The 14362-nt window shown below is 41.5% G+C and overlaps 1 protein-coding gene across 1 annotated transcript; it reads right to left on the reverse strand.

Annotated features, from left to right (window-relative positions):
* Positions 1-4458: 4458 nt before the first annotated feature.
* Positions 4459-13451, reverse strand: ICOS (inducible T cell costimulator; the record flags this gene model as incomplete). The annotated part of the gene is made up of 5 exons (XM_084289529.1): positions 13388-13451; positions 7435-7473; positions 6137-6475; positions 5170-5282; positions 4459-4548 (listed from the first exon to the last, which is right to left on the reverse strand). Exons 1-5 carry the CDS (start codon positions 13443-13445, stop codon positions 4459-4461), a joined length of 639 nt encoding a protein of 212 aa, XP_084145655.1. The 5' UTR covers positions 13446-13451.
* Between the last annotated feature and the right edge of the window lie 911 nt (positions 13452-14362).

Below are 14362 nucleotides of genomic sequence, written 5' to 3' on the forward strand. Positions count from 1 at the left end.
GGCTGTAGTTGTCATCTTTAAAATCTTTCACCTGTTCACATTAGATCATGCTACCTGTTTAGCAAGATTAAGTTCAGCTTGCCTTGCTCCAATTGCAAATTTTTATTTCAGGTCTTAACCTGCAAGATTACAAGTAGTTCTTTGCCGTACAAACCTATTTGGTTAACCGACTTACTGACTTCATACAGTCCATACAGGCACAGACCAGGAAGATGTAAAGGGCATTAATGAGTGTAAATAAATATATATGGAGCAACTTGCAGCAAGAATAAATCAGAATGTCTTAAAGCATCTTACTGATCCTGGATCTTGTTACCTATTGTATGACAGAAACTGATCTTAGCAGGAATATGATTGAAAAAGGATTTTGCTTGGTGCTGTTCTAGGAACCAAGTCCCTTTTTCAACCATTTTCGCCTTAAAACAGTAGAAGATAAAGATGGAGAGGCTCAGCTTGTAGAACTCCCCCCATGGACTGCTATACAATTGGAAAAATTCTGTTACAATTCCAAACCTTTACATGGCAAGCAGAAAACTTAAGTTGAGATTGTTTCTTAGTAGTTTACTTTACTCCCCAAACTCTGATTTTCTGAAGTTTATTTGAATACTACTCATGCTTCTGCTTTCTTGAAAGTGGATTTTCTAGAAGCGTTGGCTGAAATATTCCTGGTTGATTTTTTTCCCTGCTGAAACGATCTTTTTCACAAAACTGGGATTTTCTAAAGAGAGTTTTGACTTTTGAAATGCTGACCTATGAGAATATCAGACTACTTTATTTATTCTTCTAAACTCTTTTTTTGTTTGTTTTATTTTAATCCCTTTTTTGTCACTCTGTAAATTCAGCTCATGTTACTTTTTTCATAGATTTTTTTCTCATTTTGCCATTATTTATCTTCTTCCAGCTTCTTTTGATTAGGGGGTACTAAAGTGACAGAAAGAAGCTGAAAAATGTCCAAAAATAATCCTAAACATTATCTGTATACTGCACAAGGGATTAAAAGAAAGCAAAAAAAAATGGGGCTATAAGAAAAACTACTTGTTCATGAAAATAAAAAGAAACAAATGTATTGGAAAAGCATCGTTAATTCACTGCAGGGAAACAGCTCTAGATTTTTGGTTTTCACTTCTTTTCTTTTTTTTATCATTTTTTTCCTTAGTACATTTCCTATTTTCCAATAAGTTTCTATATAGTGACAAACTGCCCCTACCCTGTTGCACTGTGTAGGTTGTAAAACTTATTTCTTTCCTATGGCACACAGGCACTCATGAATTTTCTTAAGGACACATGGTATAATAATAAAAACAGTTTTATTAAGAATAAAAATTTCTCTTTAAAAAAAAAAAAAAAAAAGCAGAGATGGAACCTGAGATTTCCCAAAGCTTTGTTACAAGGGGTATAAACCATTTCTCTTGCTAGAGCACAGTATATTTTGAACTATCGTAGAATCATACAATATCCGAGTTGAAAGGAACCCACAAGGCCCATTGAGTTCAACTCCTGGGTCCCCAAAGGATCCCTCCCCCCCTCCCCCCCCCGGAAAATAATAAAAAAAATCAGAGATCATGTTTATCATTTATCCTTTATCCAGCAGCACCTCAAGGCAAACCTCGGGTTTTTCCTTCTTTCAGAAACTCTTTATTCCATGAATTTCCTTCTCAGTCTGATGAGAGTTTCTAGAGACTAGGACTCTCCACTGTTACATAGGCTCCTATATCCAGCATTTATTACAAGCAATAAAGGTTAGTTATTTTCACTGATAATTTTAAAAGCTAATTATTTCACCAATAATTTTCAAAATGATGAAGTCATTTATTTGTGGGTGTACAGAGAATAGTTTTGTATTACAGGGAAGTTAGGTAAGTTGGCAAAGTTATTTATTGGAACGACAGAAAAGAATGTAATGGTGGCCAACATGCCAGGGTACTCCTCTACATCTCTGCCTAGGAGCCTGGTTATCAAACCAGGGTAGCTGCTGCAAAATTGGCAATCCCTACTTCATTTGGTGCTGCACTCATTTCCCCTTTGCTTAATGTCACAGCTTACAATTTGCACCTTCTTCCTGAAGTATCTCTATATATTTATTTTTTTGTTGAGGAAATGCCCATTCCTGACTTACCAGCTATGTCCCCTTCATGTCTGATATCCCTGTTTTACCCTGTCAAGTTGAAACCAACCTTCCATTTACCAGACAAGCAGGCTGTGCATCTTTCAACATAGTGTCCTCTGACCAGTCTGTGTTTTGTCAGTGAATTACAGAAAGACTCCATCAATGCACTGCTCTGCTTCCAGCAGCCGAATGGTATCTGGCAACACATCCAGGTTGGATTCCCAGTTGGTCATTTATGGTCAGAGTTTTGGTGGATTTCACAAGTAGCATGAAGGATCATAGAACCATAGCATGGCTTGGGTTGGAAGGGACCTTAAAGATCATACAACTCCAACCCGCTGCCATAGGCAGGGATGCCAGCCACTAGATCAGGATGGCCAATGCCCCATCCAACCTGGCCTTGAACACCTCTGGGGATGGGGCATCCACAGCTTCTCTGAGCAACCTGTTCCAGTGCCTCACCACCCTTACAGTGAAAAATTTCTTCCTAATGTCTAGTCTAAATCTGTCCTCTTTTAGCTTAAGACCATTCCCCCTTGTCCTATCATTATCTACCTGAATAGAGTCCCTCTCCATCCTTTTTATAAGACCCCTTTAAGTACTGAAAGGCTGCACTGAAGTCTCCCCGGAGCCTTCTACTCCCCATGCTGAACATCCCCAGCTCTCTCAGCCTGTCTTCATAGGAGAGGTGCTCTAGCCCTGTGATCATCTTTTTAGCCCTCCTCTGGACTCGATTGAACAGGTTCACATCTTTCTTGTGCTGGGGGCTCCAAACCTGGATGCAATACTCCAGGTGGGGCTTCATGAGGGCAGAGGAGAGGGGGACAATCCCCTCCCTCAACCTTCTGGTCGCACCTCTTTTGATGCAGCCCAGGACAAAGTTGACCTACTGGTCTATATTGAAGACTGAGCAATTTTCAGAAGGTCAAGTAACCCCTAAACCCACTGCGGAAGTGGTAAAGGCTTCATGTCAAACCACAAGAGGAAAATAATTGCAAACCAGAGTCCACGAATACCCTGGCCTTACGACATGTGAATAGGAGACGTCATGCCTCCTAGTTTAGGGACTTATCCCGTAGGTTTGGACTAATTTAAAGAATGATTGCAGTCTCAAAAGTAATATATTACTATTTTGGAAGAAGAATTCAGAATTTAATTAAATAAGAGGAGGCCTATGGTGTGAATGGCAAAGATGTACTGCTAGCACAAAGGCATTGGAGCGTATCTGAGGTTCTGTGTCACAATAAAGTCTCTGCTGTGCTCTCTCAGGCAGGAGAGCATGTGTGCATACCACACTCGCCTAATGTGGTGCTAAGAAGTTTGACAGCGGATCTGAAGATGACTTCATAGCATCAGGCTAGACTAGCCCTAATAAAAGGGCTTGTGCAATACATTGACAGCACTTCATGGCAGTGCCACAAGGATTGGCATTGGAGGTAGTCTTTTTTTTTTCTTTTGTACCCAGTGGAAAGTTACCATAAAGGAAACCGTAGAAAGTAGAAGTTGCCTCTGTAGCACCACTGCAAGAATCTACTCTCAAGCAAACCCTACATTTTCTTCAACTAAAAGCTGACATCTTTAACACACTGTTAGCATTTCATGTACAAGTCAGTGGATCAGGCAGTGTGCCAGTTAACACACAAGGCTAGAGCAAAACAGAGCTTAGAGCAGTGGTAGAGTGGGTGTCTCATGACTGAGCACAGGACCATCCTGAGAGCTCAGGCAGGCAGAAGGTGAGGAAATGTTGATTTCCCATAGTCCAGGGTTTTCCCATTGTCCAGGTTCAAGTAGCTGGAAACTTCCACTGCCAGAATGTCTATGCCACAAGCAACTTAAACCTGCAATAGAAATGGAGAATTAATTACGTGCAACCCACATGTGTTTGAATCAGTCCAACCTCTCCTTCTGTTCGGTATCCAAACTGCTTCTGGCTACAGTGCAAGGATTTAAGTAGTTAGGAAATTCCTTACTCCCTATAGTTTATTTGTCCCTACCCAGTAACCCTGAGCGAATCTGGTAAATCACTTGTGCCTCCTTAGGTAGCACACACTATCTGAAGAATCTGAATGGAACAGTTTTACATGCCTTCCTTATACATACAATCATCACTTGGCACCGATGCAAAGCAAAACAGTTGCATTTCTAGGAACCAGCCCACCATTCTGATTCAAAAGCTTTTGTTCTGTTTCCCCTTCCTGCTACATGGCAGCACAAGCTGCTGTGCGGATCCCTTCTTCCCACCCACCCACCTAGACTCAATGGGAGGCACAGCAAGCAGCCCTGTCCCTCCCAGAGAAGGCCTTGCAACAGTTACAGGCAAAGGTTCAAGTACTACTAGTCTTAATACAACCTCAGATTCTTGTTTTTTTTGCTGCATTCACTGCTGCCATGGGCATGTATTCACTGTTGTACTCGTGGGAGTTGGATTCACACTGCTGATTCTGCAAACAGAGAGGAAATGCCATGACTTTAATTTGTGGTCACTACCCTCCGCCACTCCTACCTTTGTTCTTTAAACAGGGCAGTTAATCTGACTGTTTTAAGTGTGAATATTAAAGTCAGAATAGACAGGCACTCAGGTAGAAAAGTTGGAATAGAACAAACTGAAAATGAAAAATGCACTGTCCAAAAAAAAAAACAAAAAAAAAAACTTATGTCCACAGTCTCCTTTCTTCCCTGATCCAACTGGTTCTTTCTTTAAGTGGTTTTGCTCCAGAACAGAGCTGGAATTGCTCCACTGATGATTTGTTTTCCCCTCTTGAAGAAAACAATCAGGTGAATTGCTTACCAAAGTAATTTTGCTGACCTGTGCAGCATTTCTCTTCTTTCCTTTAATTCCCAGCCCTTAAATCAATAGACAATTCTGTCTTAGAAAAATTAAATCTGAGCTGCTGTCATCAGTGAGTGAATTTCAGGGGTAAATTAACAGCTCACTCTCTTTGTCAAAAAACGTATCACGTGCTGAGTATATGCCTGTCCCACCCTCTAAATCTCATTAAATCAAGTTCCCCATCCATGACCCTTGGAAGGAGGGTTGTGCAGAATCCCGTAGACTTGCTTACCTTGTTCCTTAAGCGACAGGCTGCTACACAGCAGACACAGGAAATCATGGCAAACACGATCAGGCCAATAGTTACCCATGTCATGAGTCCCAGTGAAATGCAGTCTTCCTTATCTGGAGATAGGGAGGCAAAAATGGCATTGCTGAGAATCAGCACTTTTTTTCCCCCCCACAAACAACTTTTCAAATTATTTCCCATCTCCTCTTCATATTAGATGAAACAGCCAAAGTGTGCTCTGGAGAAGGATTTCCAGGAGTTGAAGAGTTGCCTTGGGAAAGTGTATTCAGCAGGAAACAAAACACTGCAGTTGTCCAGAAGGAGAAGTGAAAGCCTCACTGTTGGCACACAAGGCTTAAAGTGTAGATTGAAAAGAAACCAAGCCCAGACTGAGAGCATGATGATAGTTCAGATTTGAAGCAAGATTTAAGCTTACATTCGGTGAGAACCACAGGTGATTTAAAGGGCAGCCTGGTCTAAAGAAGGGAGGATTTTGGCAGTCATGTTTGGATAGGAAGGCAAGTGGAGGGGGACACAAGATCAACCTTGTCCAGATCTCGGAGAAAATACGGTAGGGCATGAAATAGCTAGCAATAGCTGTGAGCATCTGGCTGTCAGGAAAGTGGAAGTGGAGAGCAGTGGAAAACACGACTGACAAAACAGGATGGCACAGCCTGATTCTGCAATCACCGTGTGTTAAGTTCAGAGAGGGATAATAGATAATTTGCCCAACCACATAATTTTATCTTTGTTTATTCCTGGCATTGAGAAATGGGAAAGGACAGAAAGGGAAGGAGAACAGACAGTACAGTATTGTTATTGATCTGTATGGAGAACCCTTCCTGAGTACTTTTATGCTTTCTTGGAGCTCTCCGTGTGAACTTCAGTCACACTTCTCGCTGCAGTGTAGCTACACCCAGTGTCTGTTTATCAGCAAACCGAAGTGAGGGGAGAAGGGAAGTAAACTTACCCTGGATGTACAAATAGGTTTCTTTCAGGCGGCAATCTATGTAAGGAGGGGGTAAGAACATCTCCAGGCAGTAGGTGTAAGTGTCGATGTGCTTTCTTTCCAGATTTGTGAGTATGAAAGTGGTGCTGGTATTTGAATGCTCTGCCTGACAGTAGGTGACGTTACTCTTGGGGATAGCTTTCTCCTTGCTCACATGGAGAGCACAGATCTCCTTCTTTTCGTGCCCTTTGAAGAGGGTCATGCTGAACTCACTCACATTTTTGGGGTTGTGAAATATGAATTTAAAGTTTCCACTATTAAATTCCACCATCACCTGGGAGTCAGAGACATGCAGCTGATCTGAAAATATGAAAACAATAAGTGCAGTCACTCAAACAGCAATGAAGAGTATCCCTAAAATGTTAAGAAACTCATTCAAACAAAGCAAGTGAACCGTGTCATAGAAACTTAAAACATGTAGGTACTCAGAACAGTCTGGCTTTGCCACTCAGCCCTGGACTGTGAGATACCAGTGCATCGTTCTGCTCATGTCACACATTACTGAGAAAATACATGAGATAACACCTTGCCTGCTATCTGCTATGAGGCTGGACAGGTCTCTGTTAGCATTGAATCAGTGACTTGCTTCATAATATTTAAAGGCCTCCTTCGACCAAACACTGAGACGTATAATCCCTGCCTCAGTCTTGTTGTCCTATTCATAAATAAAACAAGGTGGGATGAAAATGGTGACAATTATCTCTGGTTTAGGGTTTGTAATCTGAACCTCATTGCTGTATCTGAAAACGCAGAACAGGATTTGAACTCTAAACTCCTACATAAATGCCTTAACCATAAGACCTATCTTTCCTTTTGAGATAGTGGTTTGGGGCATGCCATACAATTTAAACTTAATTACTTAGATGACTATATGACCTTTATCACAAACATGAGGACATGAGTAGAGCACAAATGTCACTGCGTGCATGCATTCACATGCAACCCAAAAATCATATTTGACCTTCCTGAAAGCATTGACAGAAAACATTGACAGATGTTATACAACTCTCTCATTCTGCAAAATGTTTCTATTTTTATTTTCTTGGAGAAGAAGAAGAAAGCAAACTGACTGAGGACCTCCTGCTACCTCACAGTTTGACTTTTGTAAAATCAGCAACCAATACCATGGGGAATGCCCTGAGAAAAAAATGTGTTAAAGTGTGCTGTAAAAAAATGACAACCCTCTTCTTCAAAGACAGTATTTTCTGATCTAGTATGGCACTTGAAAACATATACCAAATTATGTAAGTATGTCTTACCTATATTTTTGCACGGTCTTGATGAGCAGGTATCAGCTCCTGAAAAATAAATTGTTTCCTTTTTAAAATTCAAGCAGAGAAATGCAGGAAGAGGGGCTGAGCCATGCGATGTTAAGATGCTGAAGTTATTTTCTAATGTTAGTACTTGTGTCATAAGCCTATCTGATCTTGTCTCAGTGCTACACTATAAAATCCCATGGTATGATAAAATCACAAAGTATAAAAATAATGTAGGAAGAAAATTAATTGGGCAAGAATTAATATTGATAACATACATAGCACTTAGAAATTCATAAAACACCTCTGCAGAAGGAATAGGCATGCTTAAAGCGTAGAAACTGGGATGAAAGTAGAATTTCCCCAAAGATAGTGTGGAAATCTATCCCAAATTAAAAAGTATACTCTTGTTTTCTCGTGAATCCAGAGTTGGCAATAAGTTAGCATTATACTCTGTTTCCAGACTGTAGTGCCCATTTTGTTCTACGTTTGTTCTGTTTCCCAACACCGCATCAAAATATCTTCTTCTGGCACATCCAGAATGAATAACTGGAAGGTGCTCCAAGATATGCAGCAAGAAAATATTCATCAATGCACGCAGTTTTCTGTTCTAAATTTTTCTCTTCATGATTATCAAGCTGCATTCAGTCTGTTGTGCTTAGGCAGCCTCTGTTACAGGAGCCTGGCACACTTTTATTAATTATTTAGGACTTCCTTAAGGTGCTACCTCCCTCACCACCCACTATGGCAATACTGAGAATGGAATTTTCTGTCTGAGTTGGTGGCATGCACTGCTTTGAAATGGTTTGTGTGTCCTAAGTAGCAGGCATAGCTCAGCCTGATAGTGTTTCATTTCAACTTTTCCTTTTTTGCATTGCTCAAAAATCAGAGGTTTATCTCCTACACAGACAGGTAGAAAAAAAACCTGTATCAGCCTTTCCTCTCTTCAGGTAGTCTGAGCAAATACTTCAGAGGCCGCTTAGATTGAAATACACTCTACATCAAGATTTTTTGATGTTAAGAAAACAGGGGACAAATACTTGAAGACTTCCATACATAATCATATTCTTGTTATTGCTACGTGGCAGTCTAGATCCATGCAGAGTAGGTTCCCAACTGTGCTGGGTGCTGTACTGATTGCACAGTGTAAATAATCCTTTTCCCAAGGCACCTGCAATCCACAACATCCAGCCTGCACATGCCCAGGAACAGGAGATTATTCTCAGTCATGTAGTGTTGAATGCTTTCAACTCTCTTCCTGGACTGAGGCAACCTTTTGGTGTCCACGCGTTTTTCTGCTTTGAATTCTTGCTCCCCAGTTATCACCACTGGCAAGGGCATTGCAATGAGTTAGTACTTGATTAAAATATTCTTAGTGTCACACATAAGCTAATGGACTTGTGGAAAATGCTTTGTGATATGCAACTGGAAAGCAATTGCAAACTGTTACTCTTTTTTGATTGATTCACCCTCTTCCCAGTTATCACGTTCTTCCTGGCCTACTGTGCACAGTCAGTGGCTTATGTCACACAGCGACAGTTCAAATATCTGCACTACTTTCAAGACTATTACTTAAGTGTGTGATAACAGACAAGGTATCTTGTACCACTGGTGTGAAGATAAGACAGACAAAACACAACTTGTCAACCCTCATTGAATTAAAGCTCTCGATACTGAGAGTGCAAGCCCTCGGAAGGGCACACGGCCTGAGAAGCTGAAAGCAAAGGTCAAATAAGGAAACGCGTCTTGATGACTTGCGTGCTGAGTGGTGAAGGAAAGCAGCTGCTGGGAGAACAACATTTGAAATAAAGGCCTTTTAAAATGCTCTAGTTTCAGTGGCCTGCGGGCTGATAACATATACCTTTAAAATTAGGCCCAACAGCAGATAAATTATTTAGGGAAGGAAAGAAAACAGCGAGTGTATCGAGCTAGCAGAAGCTAGGGAGAGCAGTGTATGTGTGAGCTGGCCGGGTCCCACCTGTAGCTGAGCGAGGCCGCCACCTTTGCCACCAGACATCAGGGAGGAGAGGCAGATGCTGGCTCGGGGTCTTGGCAGCTGCAGGGCCAAGTGGTCCCAGAGGCCCCCGGCAGCCCGGAGGGGAATGGGGCTGCGCTACTCTGCGTAAAGGAACAGCTGGGAATGTCATGCCTCCGAGCGCCTCCGAGAACAGTTCAGTTCTGCTGTTGGCTAATGAAATTGCCCTTTCATACTGGGTGGTTTAAAATCTTTGTCAGAGATCATGGTTTTAATATTTGTTTTTAATGGAAAAGGGCAGAGCGAGGTGATTAAGCGTGAAGTTCACGTGACCCTGTGGCAAGCTGAAAAATTGTTTTGCATCCTCTGAGGCCCAGAAGCTGTAACTGCCTATTTTCATGAAAGACTCAGTAATGTATTTCTGTGAAGGAACATTTCAGTAGCAGTAATACAATTAGTATTCTTCTGAAACAAGTGACCACACAGAAGAGTGTGCTTAGCATAGTATAAAGGGAGCATATTTTAAAATGAGATTAACAGTGCCTGAGATTAAAACACAGAATTGTCTACATGGGTAACCACAATGAGTGAGATTTCCAGCTCACTAGCTATTCTGCATCAAGTCCTGATGTGAATGCTCTGTCGCTGCATACTAAGAGGTAGTTTATTCCCCCTCCCTACGGCTGATTGCTCTTCTCAAGTTCCCATTTGTATTGGTTCATTCCTAGGGTAATCCTATGGACCCTGTAGGACTCTGAGGTTAATGGCCAGACACGTGTCATTTGCCAAGCTCCTTTGAGAATAAATGTACATTCAGGGGAGTGGAATACAGGAAATGGAGGTTAAAACATGCAATAATATTGAGAGATTTACTCACAAAACCTCCCTAATCCTACCACAAAAAATACATGAATAAAAGAATACATCCTGTTAGAGCTGAAAACGAGCAGAAGAATATTGCTGGTTCAGCAGTAAAAATGCTTGCATTTGGCTGTAAGGTTCCTTTTGGTATTTTTTATAAAAGAACTAATGCAACTGTAATATTTATAACAAGAGGAAACAAATCTTTCAGTGGTTTCCTACATGTCACACTGATGTTGTGTAGAGCTGTTCCTAGCTCACCTCTTGTCAAGGAGATGTGAATCCAAGAGAAGAACTTGGGTATGAGAGCAGCATCTTGTTATGTCAAACTATGAAGTGTGAGTGTGCATCCTATGTTTGTGTGTACTCACAGTCCTGTACATTCCTGTAAGAGATTACCTGGATAACAAATACGTCTTCCTCAGCTCCTTTGATAGACATTTTTACTTTCATCTTTACTGCAATGGGAAAGTACTTTGTCAGAGGCTTGCAAATTTCTGCAGTTGTGGTGCTTGAATATGGAGGCCAGTAGAAGGCAGGTTATTTTCATTCTAATGGGACTGCAACTTTGAGCTTTCTCATTGCTTTTCAGCAGACCCAATGCTATTTGCAAACATCACAATCCGTCACAAATTTGGGTCTTAACAGAAGTTTAAAAAACACATTTGCTTAATTTTCAAACTTGCATTTTTACATAGGAGAACAGAACAGGGATAGCATAGGATAGGATAGGATAGCATAGGATAGGATAGGATAGGATAGGATAGGATAGGATAGGATAGGATAGGATAGGATAGGATAGGATAGGATAGGATAGGATATTCTTGCATGGTTTTCCTGCATTTTGTTTTATCTGCCCCAGCTCCCAGAAACTAATCAGCTGATTAAAAGAACGAGCATAATGCTTGGGTGTGTTTGCCACTGAAAATGAGCAAATAAAGTGTAGAACCTTCTTTTCAAACAAGCATTTTTGTTTTATTATTACTAAATGTCTGATGAAACCGCACACCATTTTTAAGTTGCTGTAGCTTTTAATCTTTCAAGGCACTCTGAAAGATGGCACTGTCAATTCAGTGTCATTAGTCTTATGCCTAAAACTAGCATGTTGCTGTCCTTCAGGAATCAAGGGTTAAGAGGAAGGCAGTCCTTCTGGGCAAAGCAAGTAATGGCCAGAAGTACTCTAGAAGACTATCTGAATTATTTCTCTGTTATAAGATATGTTGTAGAACGTGGGAGCTTTTATAAAATATACCACTAACGCTGCACTAATTGCTGGTAATGTTTCAGACACCCTTCTGAGAAGTGACCATGGCTTCATCCGGTGTTGACAACAGGAGATATGTGGGCAAACTGCGATAATACTTTGCAAATGTTGGCATGCAAAAACTCATGTACAGCATTTCATAGCCAAGGGCCTCAAGTGCTATGGAGTCCTACAGCTCTGTACTTCAAAATCTCATTGCCTGTACTTGTCTACCCAAGAAGCTCTTACAGACAATTTCTTGGTCACGACTGGTTTACCAAATTGCACAATACACACACACATGTATATCACCTTCCATGAGGTATTTACACTGAAACAATATCCACAGATCAGAGGTAGAGCTTGCTAATAACTATGCTAAAATGGACAAAAAAAAAAAAAAAAAAAAAAAAAAAAAGCCATGCTTTTAAGTTACTCTGTTTTTACTCCCCAAAATTTGCCACAGTGCTGGAGTGCTAGCTCACTCTCTAATGAGGGTGTCATACCAATGTGTCTTACATAAAGCTGCTGTTATACAGCCCTTTTCTTTTTAGCATTAATGATAATAATTAGTACTTGTTATACTGAAAGCACTGTAAGAAAAAAAAAAAAAAGTGAGATACCATTTCTCCCTGGAAGCAATGTCTTTCTTCTGCCATCTCCTCTGCCCAGACCCTGCCCAAGACCTATTCTCTGTGTTGGAAGGGAGGGAGAAAGAAGGGGAAACTGCCAGTATTAGATGGAACAATTATTTGCACCCTTAAAATTCCATCCTGTTTCTTCCAAGGGAATGACCTTTTAGATGGCTCCAGCCACATGTAAAAGTGTGCTGGTGAAGTATACCTGCTAAATTGACTAGCTGAGAAATACGTAACAAAATTGAGAGGATGTTTTTGTTAGATTTAAGATGATTTTTCAAGGAGAAAAAGAACAGCTTGTGTCCCTTTATTGATACTGTCCACTACCCTCCTTCCCTGTGATTTCACCCATTTTTCAACGTCTAAAAGCTCGGTATGCTGTTGCTGTATTAGTTAACCTTCAGAGGGGTATCTGCATTGCCTAAAGAGCTGGAAGCTAGCTTTTATTTAAATGAAAGCTTAAATTCTGTATGAAACTGAACCTATCCTGAACCTATGTATCACTGGAATTTCAGAAGCAAACATATTCAATAACCCATTGCATGACCTTCAAACAACATGTTTAAATAATGAATGCTTCAGTTAGTAACTCTGTGCACTAAATCTCAGGTCTCAGATAAATGTGAGCTCTGGTATTTTACTTTACATAGCTATTACAAAACACTGAGCCACGCAAAATGCTATGTCCATGTTTATGGCTGGACTGAGAGCAACTCTGTCACCGCTAACACAGCGTTAGGAGAGCTATACCTCCTTTTAAGTCTGTACCCGTTTCAAGCCTGCACCAAAATGATCTCATCCACCCTTCCATGCCATACACATTTTTCACAGTACAAAAATTCCCTGCTCAAACATGACCAGGATTAATATCAATAACTTAGTGTCTCTTTATTAAGCCATTCACCGTCATGCTACTCTAAGACATTGTGCCCAGCAAGGGAAGCTGGCTGGAGCACTACAGTCTGAACAGCTAGAGGATAACACTGAGCAGATGAGCTAAAGAATACAGACAATGAAAACTTGTGCATTTTGTCTCAGACCAAATGCCCTTTCTGGCAGGAATTCTCTTCCCACCAGCTCTAGTGATGTTAAAGTCAAGAGTGGCCTTTTTGCAACTGCTTCCCTCAATTATCTCTATTCCTCCAACCCCACGCTATCAGACCTCGTTTACTCCCTTCTCTGGGTGGGCTATATTCCGTAGGGACATCTACTGTGAGGAGAATAAGAAGTGCTACTCACCACACAGGGCTCCAAACTGAAAGCAGAGGAGACAGAGCGTTACAGCGACCGACTTCATGCTTGCCTGACACTCAGGCACTAGCCTTCTGTCTGCTGTGAAGATGGGGAAGAATTCTTGGGTAGAAAAGGAAGTGGTTTGTGGGCAATGGGGGAAATTATATGATAGTCAGAAGGACTTTTTAATTTAACACCTGACTACGTTATAGCTATGTCAGCATTAGCTGTCGCCCACACCTGTGGAGTTTGCTGCTTTTTTTTTTTTTTCCCCCGCCTCATGGCTTGCTGTCACAGACAGGAAGATGAAAGATTTTCGTACATTACCTTTAATAATCACTTCCGCAAAGACTGCTTCTGGTGAAATCTGTCACGACAGAAGCTACCATCACCTACAGCACGCTTCCTGCAGATAGCCAGCTGTTGGTGACCCCTTCCTTAAATTAACCTACTCCATGTGCCTGTTGGCCACTGGCAACCAGGCCTCCCCCCCACCTTCAGCTGGGCTTGTGTAGCTGGTGGCGTTGCCCTGTACGGAAGCTGATGGCCAGGAGGGGAGGAGGCTCATCTTTGTCCTGGTCCTCAAATTCAGTGGAAGAACAGATCCAAATTGCAGAAGGACCCGCTCAGCCCTGTGACATCCTGGAGGCTCACTCGGATGTAAAACTTCCACCCTGGAGCTGAGGCTTGCTCTGGGCAGACATGAGAAACTCCATCAACTCTGAGCGGAGGAGATTTGGCCCAGTGCCCCAGGGCCTTAGGGCAGAAGCTTCTCTCCCTCCCTCTCCCTGCTTTTGTGCAGCACGCTGCTCTCTGGCCTGCAGTACGTCTGTGCTCAGGAAGTGGTGTGGGACCCTCTGGGATAAAATGTTCTACAGCCATTTAGATCTGGCTAATTTTAGGGCAGATACTATATTTGGAAAACAGCTTCTTTAGTAAATTAGATGCATTTAGCATTCCTGACTGTCATATACATGTTAG

This window comes from Netta rufina, assembly GCF_964035555.1.
Source record: "Netta rufina genome assembly, chromosome: 6".
NCBI classification, from domain to species: domain Eukaryota; kingdom Metazoa; phylum Chordata; class Aves; order Anseriformes; family Anatidae; genus Netta; species Netta rufina.